The sequence below is a fragment of the Bufo gargarizans genome, chromosome 2 (genome assembly GCF_014858855.1).
Source record: "Bufo gargarizans isolate SCDJY-AF-19 chromosome 2, ASM1485885v1, whole genome shotgun sequence".
NCBI classification, from domain to species: Eukaryota; Metazoa; Chordata; class Amphibia; order Anura; family Bufonidae; genus Bufo; species Bufo gargarizans.
This window is the reverse complement of record NC_058081.1, coordinates 15,351,787-15,371,159: the sequence shown is the minus strand read 5'-3', so window position 1 is coordinate 15,371,159 and position 19,373 is coordinate 15,351,787. Positions and strand designations below refer to the sequence as shown.

General features: G+C 41.4%; 1 protein-coding gene across 3 annotated transcripts in view; it reads left to right on the top strand.

Moving 5' to 3' along the window:
* LOC122927080 overlaps window positions 1–19,373 on the top strand; it is a 216,483-nt gene that overhangs the window by 122,505 nt on the left and 74,605 nt on the right. For 2 of the 3 annotated variants that reach the window (XM_044278654.1, XM_044278653.1), the window contains exons 9-12: window positions 1,472–1,564; window positions 5,425–5,721; window positions 6,295–6,372; window positions 12,351–12,413. In XM_044278654.1, coding sequence (XP_044134589.1) covers window positions 1,472–1,564; window positions 5,425–5,721; window positions 6,295–6,372; window positions 12,351–12,413 — 531 coding nt within the window. The remainder of the gene's footprint in view (window positions 1–1,471; window positions 1,565–5,424; window positions 5,722–6,294; window positions 6,373–12,350; window positions 12,414–19,373) is intronic. The other variant, XM_044278655.1, reaches the window with a different exon arrangement.

The window sequence follows — 19,373 nt, the reverse complement described above, 5'->3', positions numbered from 1 at the left end:
TTTTTGGAAAAAAAATGTGTAATTGGACACAGTCTGAGTCAAAAGTATACTGCCATTGATGCTGAAAAATACTCTTACTGTACACTTGTTAATTGATGATACTTTGCAAAAAAAAATAAAAAATTCCAGGGCAAATATAGCCTGCAAATACATTTAGGGTTTTGTATCTTGGTTTGGCTGCTGGAAGACTCCTGCACATAAAAACTGAGTACTGAAGCTTTAAATACTGATGTGCAGTGCATCAGATTCTGTATTCATGTGAACAGCTGAAGCCCTGTAACAGACACAAAGTGCACATCGTCCTGTCCTTAGTTCTGAAACCTGTCTAATAAATCTACAGCATCGTCCCAATCCATAGTACTGTCCCTGTAAGACCATAAACTTGCTGTATTGTGTCTACATTGTTGTGTCTGTGACAGAGTGGTCCAGTCTTATCAGTGGACAAACTTAGACTACACATGATGTCTCTGCTTGGGACCCTACATAGTGTCCATGATGCATGTCTATATCTTCGCTCCTGATTGACTGAGGTTGACTATAAGGCATTTTGGGTAAGCCTTCAAGCCATGGTCATGTGCTCCTCCATCTTCTTCTTCTTCACACAGTACTGCACTGAATTTTGCACAACTCGCCCTCAGTGAATCTTCAAAACTTTGGCTTCGCTTGGAAGTAGACCTTTTGTTAATTCAAGATGAATTCAATTCCTTTAATTTGCTCTTCTCTTCTTAGTGTTCAGGTCTCATTACCATAAAGGTTTCTCCTGTAGTATCAGTAGATACCACATTATTAATTGACAGTTTTCACCTTTTTTACATTTTCTATTTCATGTAGACATTCTCTACAATAACATGAGTTTCATAAAGTGCTTTTTTCCATAATCAGACTTGCCAACTATACAGCCAAAGCACGGTTTAGGGTACTTTCATACTTGCGTTGTTTGATTCCGGCAGGCAGTTCCGTTGATTTTTCATCAGGCAAAACGGATCCGGTATTTATTTTTATCTCATTTTTAAAGGTCTGCGCATGCGTAGACCGGAAGGACGGATCCGGCATTCCGGTATTTTGAATGCCTGATCGGGCACTAATACATTCCTATGGAAAAAAATGCCGGCATTCAGGCAAGTCTTCAGTTTTTTTCGCCGGAGATAAAACCGTAGCATGTTACGGTTTTCTCTTTTGCCTGATCAGTCAAAAAGACTGAACTGAAGACTTACTGATGCATCCTGAACGGATTACTGTCCATTCAAAATGCATGGGGATATGCCTGATCAGTTCTATTCGGGTATAGAGCCCCTGTGACGGAACTCTATGCCAGAAAAGAAAAACGCTAATATGAAAGTAGCCTAAACTATAATCCTCATCATCCTCCTTGACATCACTAACATTTTCTTCACTACAATGGCATCAAGTAAAATTTTGGGTTTTTGAGCTTCGTCCTTTTTTCTGATGTTTGTATTTCTTGTCTCTACAGCTGGTGATCCTGCGAGAAATAAGAAGGAGCTGACTCAGGATATGCACTATATTCCTCCAGTTATGGGAGCCTCATTAACATTAGGAGAACCCGGTAACTGTAAATATTATCTGTGTGCATTTCTCCATCTACAATATGTATACAGACATGAAGGAAATCTTTATCACCCCAAAAAATATTTAAACTTCTAAAAGATTCATTTAAAAAAAAATTGCTAAACTTAGAAATAGGAAGGTAAACTTGACCCAATGTCATTCAGCATCATACACGTTATTTGTAGTCTCAGCTGGTGGAGGGGTAGGACCCGTTAGATGAATGTGCCCCTCTTTCCTTCTAAATGACTTTAACCTGTGAAATGCACACCAGACTGCAATGTATTACAGCTTTAAAATTGCTTTAAAGGGAATGTGTCGCCCACTTCATGCAGCCGCTGTGATCACTATATCGTAGTGACCGACCATAATGAGTTTTGGCAATACCGTAGTGAGTTTAGGCAAACAATTTATTAGGAAGGTATGTGTCCCATACCAGTAATATCTCTTCCATTGAGGTGTATGGGAAAATAGCACTGTTAACAAAAACTAAACAAAAAAAGCCATTGTAAAACACCACTAACAACTGGAGCTGGGATTTTTTGCCTAAAAATGACTACAAAAATTCAAAAGTCTAAGTATGACGCTAGCCATAGGGTGCTGTCACAAGGGCAGGTTTATTAGGAGTTTTATGCAGGTTTTGAAGGATAAGCCATGTGAGGATTATATAGGAAGAGTAACAATATAGGGCAAATGCTACTTGCACTCAAACGTTGTGGTCGGGTGCAATTTTAGTCATGGTTTTCCAAAATGTACAGCCTTATAGCAGGCCTAACTAGCACAACTCAGAGCTGCAGAGCTCCAAATGCAGAGAATTAACCATAGATCTAAACTTGGAGAAAAAAGGAAAAGAAACACACAGGAACCCGGGGATGGGTCTAAGACCACACTGTACCAGTTCTATACATGTGGACATCATACGCAATTGCAGTTAAAATACATCCAATTTCTTTTCTGATTGTAGTTTTAATTTTTCCTGTCTTTTAATCTGGTCCAGACTAGTGTTGAACGCGAATATTCAAATTGCAAATTTTAGTCACAGATTTCGCCACTTCAAGAATTCACAAATATTTTGAATATAGTGCTATATATTCGTATTCGTGAATAGTGTTTATCGCGAATATTCGAATCGCAAATTGACTAAAAATTTACTGCGAATTTACTGCAAATGTATCGCAAATATCGGCACTTAGTTACATCCCTAGCAACCAATAGGAAATTTGCCTACCCCTTAGTGTTGATCGCGAATATTCTAATCGCAAATTTTTATCGCAAATATATTACATTGGCGATTTTCGCAATCAACTAAATAATGACTGGAGATCGTGAATTCTCGAATTTGCGAATTTATGGCTAATATTCGACCAAAAATTTGCAAAACATTGCAAATTCGAATATTGCCTATGCCACTCATCACTATTGGCTAGGGGTCTTGCGATGAAGTAGAAGACTGAGTCAATTATTCAAGCACCGCTTGGTTGCTGGTCAAGACACAACCGCTAGCTGACACTGGGAGGTCAGGCCTCTCGCTGCAACTCCTGCTGCCTTATTCTGCTTCCTGCAACAGAAACATTTTGTCACTGCCCGTTCCCTTTGATGGGCCCGTCACCTGTCTGTCTGACAAACTGTATAATAAAAGAATTCAATTAAAATTAAAATAATACCCCCCAAAAAGGTTGTAGTACGATGTAACTTCACCAATAAAAGCCAACTGAACGGCAATTATGACATATTTTTTTTTCCTTTTATTCCTATTAATACACCCCCCAAAAAAAAGTAAAACAATGTAAAATCAACGCAGAACGGCTAAAAGGACGTACGTATCTTTCCTATTAATACACCCTGTAAATGCCTGTATCAAAGAACTTGCACCCCAATCACAAGTAAGGTTTGCTGGAAATAGTGATGTATCATATACTGTAAACAACCTAAAAGCAATTTGGATCCGCAATTAGTGCAGCAAGGTGTAATAGAATCGCTCCTATTACCCAGGCTGTACACTCCCCTACTGCACCCTGTTCTCTATTTATAGTGTAGATGATGCCTCCATATCCTTTCTCTAAACCTTTACTAATCTTTCCTTGAACTTTTAAACCGTTTTTTCAGCACAATGAAGTCTTTCCTAGCACTGTCCCTAGCGACTGCTGACGTCTCTCCCTGCACTAAGTACACTGGAAAATGGGCGAATCCAAGATGGCTGAGGCTATTTATGGGGATGTGACATCACAGGGCTGGCTGGCTGCTGATTGGCTGCATGCATGGCATTGTGGGTGATCCCTCATTCCCAGAGTTCTTTGCTCCATGTCCTAACATGTGCAGCAGCCATTCGTTACCACGAAACGGGAGGAAATTCGGATTAGGTGCAAATCAAATTTTTCTTGAAATTCGGATCCAAATCCACTTCGTCAACTTCGATTCGCTCATCTCTACTCATAATAGTGTGTGACTCCACTGTGTAGATGGACACCACAATGAAATTGTAAGGCTCTGCTCTGTCTCATGTGTCCCATAGTATTTCACATTTAGAATATCAATAGACTAAATTCCAGATTAATTCAGCAGATGCGCAAGATGATGATGTAATATATCCGTTTTTTTGGGGGGAAAGCATACATTTCTGGTCAATATTAAGGTGGTTTGGAAGAACAAATAGAAAAGAATTGAAGAGAGATGAGCAAATTTCAGGAAATTTATTTGGGGTTCGATTCTAACAAATCCATAGGAAGATTTGATTCAAGCGCGACTAAATTCGGCCCAAATCGAAAGCACTCAGATTGGCCTGAAGAGTTGTGTGTGACACTCTAGGGCAGGGATCAGCAACCTTCGGCACTCCAGCTGTTGTGAAACTACAATTCCCAGCATGCTCCATTCCTTTCTATGAGAGTTCTTAGATGAGCAGAGCAAGTGTGCATGCTGGGAGTTGTAGTTTCACAACAGCTGGTGTGGTTGTCTACCCCTCCTCTAGGGTCTCCAAGGACTACTTCCAACTCCACATTTAATTTTTAACCTCTTAGTGACCGCCAATAAACCGTTTTATGCAGTCATTAAGGGGCCTTAGGCTAGGCCGCAGCCTTTTTTTACAGCAGCTTAGTCTAAGTCCTGCACAAGTCTCCTGTGTAGTCGAGAGCAGGGGCTCAGTGCTCGCTCTTATGTCTCGGATCAGCAGAAACTCTGATGTAGGCCTGGATCACTTAAGTGATTTAGAGTGAGGGAGCTCCCTCTATCTCCCATCAGCACCCTGTGAATGAGTTCACCTGGTGCCAATGTATTCACATGGCAGCCTAGGAGCTAATGAAGGTCCCAGGCCTGCTTGCAGTGAATCCCTACGATGATCAGTCCAGTATATTATCAACAGATTGCCTGTTAAAGTCCCTTAACCTATATGTATTTGGTATTGCTATAATAGTACTGACTCAGAGGATGAAGTTATGTTATTTATGCCAAAAAAAGGAACACTGCCAAATGTATAATGTAAGAAGCAAAATGTTGTGGTTTTGGTCACAGGTTGGTCACTAAGAGGTTATATTAAAACATGGTCCACAAATTATCCCTTTTTGGTGGCATATGCTTTCTACTCTGTCTTCTGACCTGTAGAATGGTGGCCACTTTTGTCCAAATTGTATCATAATATATAATGGTTCAACTAGAATCCAAATTTTTTTAAGCAATTTGAAACAAACTGGATTTTTGTTAGAATTGATTCGCTCATCTCTAGAACTGACCATGAAGCTTGATGAAGTCCCCGAGTGGGATGACTTCACTAGGGGTATTGCTGGGCATTTCTATGGACAAGGAAATCACAGAAAATAGCTTGTGATGTGATATATATTAATAACATGAAATATAACTTTCTTCTTTCAGCAACTAGGTTTCTGGAAAGGCACCGTTTGGATCTGATCAGTAGGGTGATCATGGTAGATCCAACTCTAGATGATCTCTATGAACAAGGTTTGCTAGGAGACAAGCAGTATGATCTTTTGCGACGTGAACCTTCCATCAGAAAGAAGATGACCGAGCTCCTGGACATTGCGAGCGACTGGGAGGAGAACTCCAATAAGAAGCTCTATACATCTCTGCGCGCATGCAACCGCTCTGTAATTAAGGATCTTAAGAGAGCGGATAGGCAGATGATTACAGGATCAAACTTATCCTCTTCGGGTATGTACATCATATTGTATGTAGAAAGTGTTTATCTTAATTAAAAACATGCTACCGTACTGAATTAAAAAGCAGATCTGTCACAAGGATATATGGGGCCATTTATCAAACTGGTGTAAAGTACAACTGGCTTTGTTGCCCCTAGCAACCAATCAGATTCAACCTTTCATTTTCCAAAGGATCTGTCAAAAATGAAAGGTGGAATATGATAGGTTCTTAGGTTATTACATGCTACCATAGCAACCAAAGTTCGCAAACAATTCGTACTACTGCCACTACTACTACCCTTATACAGCTACATCTCCTGCCTTGTTAATATTCTATTGCTGTCATTAAACCTCTTAGATCTGTGATGGCTAACCTCCGGCACTCCAGCTGTGCTAAAACTACAACTCCCAAGATGCACACTTGCTTGGCTGTTCTCAGAATGCCGTAGAAATGAATGGAGCATGCTGGGAGTTGTAGTTTCACCACAGCTAGAGTGCCGGTGGTTAGCCATCACTGTCCTAGATGATTAATAACATTTACCTGATATTTGTGATAATCAATGTTCTATCATCTTGTATTTTTCAGGTATTTGGTCTGGAAGTCACTCAAAAAGATCAACTTTTGCCAGAAATGACAACTTAAAATACAAGGAAGCACGAGAATGTAAGAGTAGATTCCATTTTCTTTTAGATAACTATTGTATATACTATGTACACAGTCAAGTCATATTATTATGACCACCTGCTAGCATGGACAGTGCAGCATGGACAGTAGATAGGAAGGCTGCTGAGAGTGACTCAATAATGTCCTGGCAGGGGCATACATAGAAATCACTGGGCCCCATAGAAAGAATCTAAATTGGGCCCTCATGCCCCATTCATAACCCCTCCCGACCACTCCTTTCTGGCCAGATATATAGTATATTTTTATTATTTTATTATAATAGTTGTGGTTACACAGAAAGAAAGAAAAAACACAGTAAACAAGAAACTATTAACAGGGGTAATGGACCCTGCCCACAAGAGCTTACAATCTATAAGGAAAGGGGGGTACCCAGTAGGTGAAGGTATAGGCTGCTCTTGTGGTTGTGTGGTGGCTGCATGATCATTGCAGATGGTAGGCTTTTCTGAAAAGGAGGGTTTTCAGGTTACTCTTGAAGCTTTGGATGTTGAGGGGACAGCCTGATGTGTTGGGGTAGTGAGTTCCAGAGTAGGGGAGAGGCACGTGATAAATCTTGTAGTCGATTGTGTGAGGAACAGATGAGACAAGAACTGAGGAGGAGGTCCTGTGAGGATCTAAGATTATGTGTGGGGGTGTATCGAGAAAGCAGGTCAGAGATGTAAGGAGGGGATAGGTTGTGGACGGCCTTATATGTAGTTGTAAATATTGTAAATGTAATTCGCTGGGCAATGGGGAGCCAGTGAAGGGATTGGAAGAGGGGAGAGGCAGAGGAGAAACAAGGGGAGAGGTGCATTAACCTGGCAGCAGAGTTGAGAATAGATTGGAGGGGAGCAGGAGTGCTTGATGGGAGGCCACACAGGAGGATGTTGCAGTAGTCCAGGTGGGAGATGATGAGAGAATGCACTAGTATTTTAGTTGACCACGGCATGAGGAAGGCACAAATACGAGAGATGTTCTTACGTTGGAAACGGCAGGTGGAGGTGAGGGTTTGGATGTGTGGCTTAAAGGACAGGGCAGAATCCAATTCTACCCCCAGGCAACTGGCCTGCAAGACTGGAGAAAGTGTTGTGCTATTAACTGTGATGGAGAGGTCAGTTAGGAAGGCTGAGTGACATGGGGGAAAGACAATGAATTCAGTTTTCTCCATGTTGAGTTTTAGTAAGCGGGATAAGAAGAATGAAGATATTGCTGACAGACACACTGGGATTCTGGATAGCAGGGAAACAACATCTGGGCCGGAGAGGTAGATCTGAGTGTCGTCAGGATAGAGGTGTATTGGAAGCCATGGGACTTTATGAGCTGTCCAAGGCCAAATGTATAAGTGGAGAAAAGCAGGGGACCCAGGACAGAGCCTTGAGGGACACCAACAGAACGGGGGCGTGATGAGGAGGTAGTGTATGAATGGGAAATGCATAACGTTCTGTTAGTGAGGTACGGTGAGATCCAAAAGACGACTAGGTCTTTGAATCTTTGACGCCAAGCGAAGAGAGGATTTGTAGGAGGTCAACAGTGTCAAAGGCAGAGGAAAGGTCAAGAAGGAGGAGCATAGAGTAATGACGTTTAGCTTTGGCAGCTAGCAGATCATTGGCGATTTTGGTTAGGGCAGTTTCAGTGCAGTGATTTAGTCTGAAGCCGGATTGCATTTGATCAAAAAATAAGTGGCATGAGAGGCGAGAGGACAATTCAAGATGAACATGTTGTTCTAGGAGTTTGGGTGCAAATGGGAGCAGTGAAATGGGACAATAGCTAGATAAAGTGGATGGATCCAGGTAAGATGCCAGTGGTTAGCGATAGGTTGAAGAGGTGGGTTGGGGCAGGGAAAACTATAGTGGTGAGGTTAGGGATGAGGTGGGATGGGTTTGGGTCAAGGGCACAAGTGGTGAGGTGTGATTTGGAGACTAAATTGGAAATCTTTTCTTCTGTGATGGTTGTAAACTGAGTTATGTGGGAAGAGCTTTCTGTGGTGTGTAGGGATGTAGTGGGGGGTGTTTGAAGCTATCACGGATTTTATCAATTTTTAACTCTGAAATATGAGGCAAACTCTTCAGCTGAGATGAGGGGTGCGGGAGGGGGCACGGGGGAGTAGAGAGTTAAAGGTATTAAACAGTTGTTTGGGGTTACGGGAGAAAGATGATATGAGAGTAGTGAAGTAGTCCTGTTTAGAAGAAAGCCCTGATTGTTAAGAAATGCCTGAAGAGCAGCTGCTGGATGCCTGTCCACTTTTCTTACTCAACACTGTCAATCAAAGGCAGTAAAACAAAACAATAGCTGATCTTAGGGATAACATCTACAAAAAATACTGCAGAGCCTCATTGAAGAGTCTCAACACAGCAATTCAAAGTGCAAAGCTCCCTGAGAAACAGTAATATGCAAAATAACTGTGGAGCCCCAGTTATGGGTCTTCAACACAGTGAAAACCAGATATCCCTCCAGGGAAGGAAAATCAAGCAAAGGCGTGTCCCCGCTTTAGAGATCAACAAATTCACCATATTATGTGGTCCCTATGTCAAGATCCAGCTTATGAGTAGTCTCCTAGGCATTGCTCCCGGTTAGGCAGAATCCTACTCCACACTAATGAATGATAGCACCCCAAAACAGCTGTCTGTGGATGGATAACTGACTTAGGTATTTATCCCTTGTCACTAGTTGTGAGGGATATCACCCCTCATGCCCGCTTGACGTCAACTATGTCGAGCTCACGAGATACGGTATGGTCACTGGTTACCAAGGCGTGACGTTACTCTCTCCTGGAGGAGCGGGTAATGTCAGTCTTGGTACAGTTTTCACATATTCCTCCTGTCCACACGGGCACAGAGCAGAAACAAGCTGAGACAGCCTTTTCACTGCCCCAGTGAAACAGCGCATTCTCAGCGTGGAAAGACTGCCACCAGTTCCTTGTTTGATAAAAGCCCGGTCTGTTAACAGGATTATATAGGGTAAGAAACCAACCCGTGGTAGCGTATTGATTTGCTAGTCCGAAACACGGACGTGGGGATTCGTGATCGAGATACAAGACAGCACAAGATTATCTTTATAATTAAATTATATATTTAATTGCCTTAAAGGGCTTGTGTCACCCCACTAAACCTTGGGAACGGGATCTTTCTCTGCTGGCTTTGCCTGTTAGCATTCAAAATCTGGCGCCTGCGCCGCGGCCGTACCTGCGCCGATGACGTCACATCTACACCCGGCGCAGGCGCATTGAGGATGGAGCGGCCGAGCAAGCGGCCGCCTCTCAGTGCGCCTGCGCCGATTGAAGACAGGTACGGCCGCGGCGCAGGCGCCAGATTTTGAATGCTAACAGGCAAAGCCAGCAGAGAAAGATCCCGTTCCCTGGCCCTGTCAATCACAATGCGGAGGGGGCGTCTTTAGGATTGGAGGATGCGGCTGCTACCAGCAAGTAGCCACCCTACTTGCTGGTAGCAAGGTAATTTGCATATTTTAAAAGCATGTTCTACAGGACCAAAATGATTAATTTGATTATGTAGGCATAAATCGCAGTGTGGGGATTATAAGTAAGCAACAAAAAAAAAAAAAAAAAGGTTTAGTGGGGTGACAGAAGCCCTTTAAGGGCACACTAGATAACACACTATACACAAAGAATATATACAGTGGTCTGAGGTTACGAATACAGGTAGTATGGTACAAACAGGATTAAACTGAATAAAAATCATTTACCGGGTAGATGAATGTTCCTTTGGGTTATGATGGTGGAATAGTCCTTGGCTGCGGTCACGTGGGGGCAGTGATGTCAGCAGTTTCCAGGTCTCTCCAAACACATGTCACGATGTGACCCCCTTTCAGAAAAAGACATGCCCGCTTGCTGGCATAAGCCTTTTAAACTGTAGCCGGCCCCTCCTCTTCCTGCCTCTGGGAATGGTCCCCGCTCCCCTCCCTGCTGAGCCTGGCAGCTCAATGACCCACAATACCCTTTAGGGTTCATAGCTTCAGACCAGAAGGTAACAGTGAGATGATTCTGGGACCAACAGACCCACCTGGGTTCCAGCTACAATTAGAGTCCAAGCATGGTACCGTTATTGGGTTTCTCTGGGGAGATATGTATATCTCCCTTCCCTGGCATCCAACCTCCAATCTATGACCATGGGCATGTTAGTCTTTGCCCCAGGATCGCATAAATATATTTGACCTATGTCTGGGATGGACGGGCGATTCATAATTTCTTATGAACTGCCAGTTCCATGATGTCTGGGAGGAAATGATAGATCTGGGCAAGGGCTGAGACCCCCTACGGAGAGGTATTCCTATAGGATTAGCTGACCTTCGTACTGGCTGGTTGAGGTGTGAATTCGTACGCATGTGGCTTCCTTGAAGCCAGAACCCCTGTGGAGTTCACTAACTCTGCTATCTTTTAGCAAATGGTGGGTGTGTGGACATTCCTCACACTAGTGTTGAGCGCGAATATTCGAATCGCAAATTTTTATTGTAAATATCGGCTATTCGAGAATTTGCAAATATTTAGAATATAGTGCTAGATATTCGTATTCGAGAATATTCGAGATTTTTTTTTTTCAACAGTAACCTCCCTTCAAACTTGTGGGCCAATGAGAAGGCTGCAATGTCTTTGTCAGAGCAATACTTAGTGCACCAATCAGTAATACCTTATAAAATGTGAAGTTGTATGTATTGCGAAAAACAGTTCACATCATTAGCCGATTTTAGCAATCGCTAATTTTAAAAAACACTCTATCTTCATATAAAGCGATTGTTCTGATGTGCATGTGGAATGTAATCAAATACACTGCTTTAATGTCAAATTACTTACAGTGATCAGGAGTTCTTTCTCACAGTCGAGAAAATTACTGCCAACCATGTTTTCTAATCGCATCAAACTTCGGGTAGGTTGAAAACAGTTGTTAAATTGGGCCACAGCCATTTTGCGCACACACATTGCAAAAAAATCAGCAATGTAATATTTGCGTAATGAACAAAAAAATGAATGGAGATCGCAAATTCGTGAATTCACGAATATATAACGAATAATCTGCAAATTATTTGTGAAATATTGCAAATTTGAATATAGCCCCTGCTGCTAATCATTATTTGTCACATGCTGAAGACTTGTAACACAGATGGATTTTGACATAGGGGCCACTTAATATGGTGGATTTGTTGATCTCTAAAACGGGTGATCTCTTCACTGTGTTGAAGACCCGGTGACACAGTTGACTGTGACACAATGTGCTTCTTTTATTAGTCAGTGTGTGTTGTGTTTCATAGTGAGGGTTGAAGTGATGGTCTTCACATCTCCCTGGTACCAGAGATAAGGTATGCTGATGACCTCTGTGACTCTCAGGAGACACATCTACACTTTACAGGGGTCTCAGTGCTCTGGCCGCGCTTCAAAGCATTCCTTACCCTTGGGGGTAGTGAACCCCCTGCCCCTGCTAGTGATAGTACAGACAGGGGAGGGGGATGTGTTTTATGGATAACTCTGAGACTGGGGGCACTAGTCATATTTTGGGAGATGTGAGAACAAGCTGAGGCGTTCTCTCCTCCTGGATTTGATTCAGTATGGGAACTTGAAATATCTTTAACATTACCTGCAATTTCATGTGTGACCTCCAATAAACTGCTCAATGATGACAACTCCTATAGCTCAGGGCCTATCTTCCTCAGTCACAAGCTGATTTTGTGACACCCATAACTGGGGCTCCACGGTTATTTTGCATAATGGGTGACAGTAAGGCAGGGATGATATCTCAAGAATATGCTGGACTTCTATGTCACAAGACATTCGCAGATAGCAGACTCCTAAGTGAAACCCATGTGTCTTTTGATGCTTCGCGCTTCCATCATATCATATGTGATGACAGATCCTCCTCTAGTTGGGTAAAGAAATAACGGTCTCAGTACGGTGAGGATTTATACAACTGTGTTGTTCTTGTGCTTTTAGCAATGGTTGACGTTTATGGCATGAAATGTCTTCGTGTTTTTTTCAGATGTACAGTCTGAAACTCAAAACTGTTCACCGGATGATGACTACTTGGATTTCGGAGGAAGAGGTAAACCACCCTGATCAGTTCAGATTGATGTTTTTTTCTTGTACTATCTTTTATGCATTTTATGATTGAGTTGATTCATGATTTCGTTATAGTTTAAACATTGAAATACCCTTTAGCCTGAAGCAATCACCAACATTTTTGCTTACATTTTGCTGCCACGGAGGGGTTTTAATTTTTGCAATTTTTTTCCATTAAAAAGCATTTTTTCAAATGTTCAAAGACATACACATGGAGTTTGCATGTTCTCCCCGTGTTTGTGTGGATTTCCTCTTAAACTCCAAAGTCCTACTGATAGGGACCTTAGCTGCGCTGAACATTATGAGCCTCGCTGATGAGGCTGATAGTGTTCATGCTGCAATTCTTATTTTGGCCACCAGATAGCAGGTCAGGATAAGAAATGAGCAATTCTCAGTCCAAACCCCATTTTAAAAATCCCTGATAGTACAAAATTAAAAATTAAAAAGCATAATTTATAGGCTCATATATGAGCTTCAAAATCATCACAAAAAAAATAAAAAAATAAATGTTAAAATATATATATATATATATATATATATATATATATATGTATATATAAAAAAAACATAAAAGTTTAAATCACCCACCCTTTCTGTATAATTAAATAATAAATACCTAAATAACAATAAATATAAACATCATGAGTATAACCGTGACCAAAAACGTCCATACTATAAAAAAATTAATAAATTCCAATACGATGAATAGCGTAACAGAAAAAAGGGTCAAAATGGCCAATTTGCCATTTTTTATTGCTTCTTTTATTTAAAAAATGTGATCAAAAAGTCATGACCACTCCAAAATGGTATGAATAAAAACTACAGATTTTCCCACAAAAACTGAACCCCCACTCAGCTCAGTAGACATAAGTATAAAAAAGTTATGGGGATCAGAATATGGTGATGTAATTTTTTTTTTTTATCAAAGTTACATTTTTTTTACACTATTTAGACATACAAAACCTATATATATTGGGTATCGTTGTAATTGTACTGACTCAGAGAATGAAGGTCATGGGTCAGTTTTGCCACAGACAAAACGCTGTGGAAACAAAACCCATAAAACGGTAGATGAATTGCGTTTTTTTTTTCCAATTCCACCCCATTTGGAATTTTTTTACCACTTCCCACTATGTTTTATGTCATAATTAATGATGGCATTAAAAAGCACAACTTGTTTGAAGGATATAGTGGCTCACCCTGTCAGTAACTATGAAGTGGGTGCTGCAAAGCCAGAATGACTCAACCAGTCAGAAAGAGTATATAAAAAGTATTAATTAAGGCCTCTTTCACACGACAGTATGGCTTTTTCAGTGTTTTGCGGTCTGTTTTAAACGGATCCGTTGTTCCGTTTTTTTGTTTCCGTTGTGTTTCGGTTTCCGTTTCGTTTTTCCGTTCCGTTTTTCCATATGGCATATACAGTATACAGTAATTTCATAGAAAAAATTGGGCTGGGATTAACATTTTCAATAGATGGTTCCGCAAAAAAACGGAATGGATACGGAAGACATACGGATGCATTTCCGCATGCATTCCGTTTTTTTGCGGACCCATAGACTTTAATGGAGCCACGGAACGTGATTTGCGGCCAAATATAGGACATGTTCTATCTTTCTACGGAACGGAAAAACGGAAATACGGAAACGGAATGCATACGGAGTACATTCCATTTTTTTTTGCGGAACCATTGAAATGAATGGTTCCGTATACGGACCGTATACAGAACGCAAAAAACGGCCCGCAAAACGGAAAAAAAAAAACGGTCGTGTGAAAGAGGCCTAAGGCTGAGCACTCACCATCTGGGCTATAGAAGACAAAATTGCTACAAATTGCCTGGGTAGTTTATTAATTAATTAAAAAGGCACAATATATGTACCAAATGTATAAAATAGGATGATACTTAAAAATAAACAATACGTATAAATACAGTGAGATTAGTAAGACTTCGAAATAGAATATAAGATTATACGTGAGATACATATAATTACACCATAAAAAGGTAAGTTAGGGTGAGCATATGTTGAATCACCGATAAAAAATGATGTAACAATTATGTCATACACTGATGATAAAACAGACGTAGGTATTCATGTACTGTCCGATCCAGAAAATAAATAAATATTGGCATCCAAGGTAGCCTCTAAAATGTCATATCTGTGAATCCTGATTGTATTCATTCCCATGAATGGAAGGTCATTTTGATGAGGCAGGGTTATATAAATATATATTGAACGGAAATGTTATATGTTTGTCTGCCAACCAATAATGATATTATTCTATCTGTCTGACACAGCCTAATAGGGCATACACTGCAGGAAGATATTGAGGCCTTCATTAGGCCCCAGGCTGCCACATACAGACATAGTACAGCAGTAGTGACAATTAGAGGTAATCAAAGTTTATAAAGATTTTATTTGACTGCTTCGTCACGAAGCGCATTTCTGTGTAAGTAGCGGGAGCTATGACGGGGAACGGCGATTGCCCCCCCCCCCCATTAATGAAACCCTCAGAGGCCGCATTCATCACCTTATCTATTTGAGAGAGAAGAGGCCACCATGGCCATTTTGACTGAAGACCCCGCGTGGTGCGTGATGACGTCATCACGCTGACCAGCGTGGTGACATCATACAACACTGTACACAAGATTTTGCGTGGGATCTTCAATCAAGATGGCCGCTGCGGCCTTTTCGTACTCATATGGATGACGTGATTCTGATATTTGTTTACCTCCATTTCAGGGAAAATTCATTTGTTATCACAAAGGATGAGGAAATTCCGATTTGCAGCAAATCAAATTTTTCCTGAACTTCAGATCGAAGACTACTTTGGATACTTTGATTCGCTCAACAGTAGTGCCGGTGCCTGACAGAGGAAGCCCTCTCTCTCTAAACCACTAAGATGCAATTGTATTGAATGCAGCATCTAGGGTTAAATTAGCTGGATCAGAGCTTTTGCTGATCTGAGCCATTAGAGCAGGAGCCTTTCTGCCATGTAAGAGTCAAGCTCCTGCTCTCCGCTGCACGCAAAACCGTGCTGCACTTAGACTAAGGTCCCTTAGTGACTGCTGTTAAAAGGGCATATTGTGGTCAGTACAGGGGTTAAGAAATGCCTGAAGAGCAGCTGCTGGATGCCTGTCCACTCTTCTGACTCAACACCGTCAATCAGTGGCAGTAAAACAAAACAATAGCTGATCTTAAGGATAACAGCTACAAAAAATACTGCAAAGCCTCATTGAAGAGTCTCAACACAGCAATCCAAACTGCAAAGCTCCCTGAGAAACAGTAATATGCAAAATAACCATGGAGCCCCAGTTATGGGTCTTCAACACAGTGAAAGCCAGATGTCCCTCCAGGGAAGGAAAATGAAGCAAAGGCGTGTCCCCGCTTTAGAGATCACCAAATTCACCGTATTATGTGGTCCCTATGTCAAGATCCAGCTTATGAGTAGTCTCCTAGGCATTGCTCCCGGTTAGGCAGAATCCTACTCCACACTGATGAAGGATAGCACCCCAAAACAGCTGTCTGTGGAAGGATAACTGACTTAGGTATTTATCCCTTGTCACTAGTGTTGAGCGTGAATATTCGAATCACAAATTTTTATAGCGAATATTGGCTATTTGAGAATTTATAAATATTTAGAATATAGTGCTAGATATTGTCTTTAACCCTTTCGCTACCAGCTCCGTACATGTACAGCACTGGAGCGATGTGGGGACATGGTGCCCGCTGGCATGTGCAGCAGGCATCATGGCTGGCAAATCTTTGCTGTTTTAAACGGCAGAGACCTGAAGCTAATTACCATGATCGCGGTAATTGAAGGCTTTAGGTGCCTTGATCAAGTGAGATCACGGCATCTAAATGATCAAAAACCTCAGCGGCCAATGAGTGCATCGGTAGTTGTGCTAAACATTATGAGCCTCGCTGATGAGACTGATAGTGTTCTTGCTGCAATTCTTATTTTGGCCAACAGATAGCAGGCCAGGATAAGAAATGAGCAATTCTCAGTCCAAACCCATTTTAAAAATCCCTGATAGTACAAAATGAAAAATTAAAAAGCATAGTTAATAGGCTCATATATGAGCTTCAAAATCATCAAAAAATAAATAAAAATGTTAAAATATATATATATATATAAAATAAAGGTTTAAATCACCCAGCCTTTCCGAATAATTAAAAAATACATACCTAAATAACAATAAATAAAAACATCATGAGTATAAACCGTGACCGAAAACGTCCATACTATTAAAAAAATAAAATAAATTCCAATACGAAGAATGGCGTTACAGAAAAAAGGGTCAAAATGGTCGATTTGCCATTTTTTATTGCTTCTCTTACCCAAAAATTTTTTATAAAATTATTATATCATTATTAGTCGGCAGACAAACATATAACATCTCCCTGCAATATACAGTACAGACCAAAAGTTTGGACACACCTTCTCATTCAAAGAGTTTTCTTTATTTTCATGACTATGAAAATTGTAGATTCACACTGAAGGCATAAAAACTATGAATTAACACATGTGGAATTATATACATAACAAACAAGTGTGAAACAACTGAAAATATGTCATATTCTAGGTTCTTCAAAGTAGCCACCTTTTGCTTTGATTACTGCTTTGCACACTCTTGGCATTCTCTTGATGAGCTTCAAGAGGTAGTCCCCTGAAATGGCTTACACTTCACAGGTGTGCCCTGTCAGGTTTAATAAGTGGGATTTCTTGCCTTATAAATGGGGTTGGGACCATCAGTGGCGTTGAGGAGAAGTCAGGTGGATACACAGCTGATAGTCCTACTGAATAGACTGTTAGAATTTGTATTATGGCAAGAAAAAAGCAGCTAAGTAAAGAAAAACGAGTGGCCATCATTACTTTAAGAAATGAAGGTCAGTCAGTCAGCCGAAAAATTGGGAAAACTTTGAAAGTAAGGGGTATTTGACCATGAAGGAGAGTGATGGGGTGCTGCGCCAGATGACCTGGCCTCCACAGTCACCGGACCTGAACCCAATCGAGATGGTTTGGGGTGAGCTGGACCGCAGAGTGAAGGCAAAAGGGCCAACAAGTGCTAAGCATCTCTGGGAACTCCTTCAAGACTGTTGGAAGACCATTTCAGGGGACTACCTCTTGAAGCTCATCAAGAGAATGCCAAGAGTGTGCGATGCAGTAATCAAAGCAAAAGGTGACTACTTTGAAGAACCTAGAATATGAAATATTTTCAGTTGTTTCACACTTGTTTGTTATGTATATAATTCCACATGTGTTAATTCATAGTTTTGGATAACTTTGGATACTTCGATTCGCTCAACAGTAGTGCTGGTGCCTGACAGAGGAAGCCCTCTCTCTCTAAACCACTAAGATGCCATGGTATTGACTGCAGTATCTAGGGTTGAATTAGCTGGATCAGAGCTTCTGCTGATCTGAGCCATTAGAGCAGGAGCCTTTCTGTCATGTAAGGCCTCTTTCACACGGGTGTTGCGGGAAAATGTGTGGGTGCATTACGGGAACACCCACGATGTTTCCGCGCGAGTGCAAAACATTGTAATGCGTTTTGCACTCGCGTGAGAAAAATTGTGCATGTTTGGTTCCCAAACCCGAACTTCTTCACAGAAGTTCTGGCTTGGGATAGGTGTTCTGTAGATTGTATTATTTCCCCTTATTACATAGTTATAAGGGAAAATAATAGCATTCTGAATACAGAATGCATAGTAAAATAACGCTAGAGGGGTTAAAAAAATATATATATATAATTTAACTCCCCTTAGTCCACTTGATCGCGATGCCCGGCATCTCCTTCTGTCTCCTTTACTGAACAGGACCTGTGGTGAGCATTCATTACAGGTCAAGGACCTGTGGTGACATCACCCCGGTCATCACATGATCCATCACCATGGTAAAAGATCATGTGATGGATAATCTGATGACCGGAGTGACGTCACCACAGATCCTTGACCTGTAATGAATGCTCACCACAGGTCCTGTTCAGTAAAGGAGACAGAAGGAGATGCCAGGCATCGCGATCAAGTGGACTAAGGTGAGTTAAATTATTATTATTATTATTTTTTAACCCCTCCAGCGCTATTGTACTATGCATTCTGTATTCAGAATGCTATTATTTTCCCTTATAACCATGTTATAAGGGAAAATAATAATGATCGGGTCTCCATCCCGATCGTCTCCTAGCAACCGGGCGTGAAAATCGCACCGCATCCGCACTTGCTTGCGGATGCTTGCGATTTTCACACAACCCCATTCACTTCTATGGGGCCTGCGTTGCGTGAAAAATGCAGAATATAGAGCATGCTGCGATTTTTTTACGCAACGCACAAGTGAGCGCTCATGTAAACAGCCCCATAGAAATGAATGGGTCGGTATTCAGTGCGGGTGCAATGCGTTCAACTCACGCCTCGCATCCGCGCGGAATACTCGCCCCTGTGAAAGGGGCCTAAGAGTCGAGCTCCTGCTCTCCACTGCACGCTGCACTTAGACTAAGGTCCCTTAGTGACTGCTGTTAAAAGGGCATATTGTGGTCAGTACAGGGGTTAAGAAATGTCTGAAGAGCAGCCGCTGGATGCCTGTCCACTTTTCTGACTCAACACCGTCTCTCAGTGACAGTAAAACAAAACAATAGCTGATCTTAAGGGTAACAGCTACAAAAAATACTGCAAAGCCTCATTGAAGAGTCTCAACACAGCAATCCAAACTGCAAAGCTCCCTGAGAAACAGTAATATGCAAAATAACCGTGGAGCCCCAGTTATGGGTCTTCAACACAGTGAAAACCAGATATCCCTCCAGGGAAGGAAAATGAAGCAAAGGCGTCTCCCCGCTTTAGAGATCACCAAATTCACCGTATTATGTGGTCCCTATGTCAAGATCCAGCTTATGAGTAGTCTCCTAGGCATTGCTCCCGGTTAGGCAGAATCCTACTCCATACTGATGAAGGAT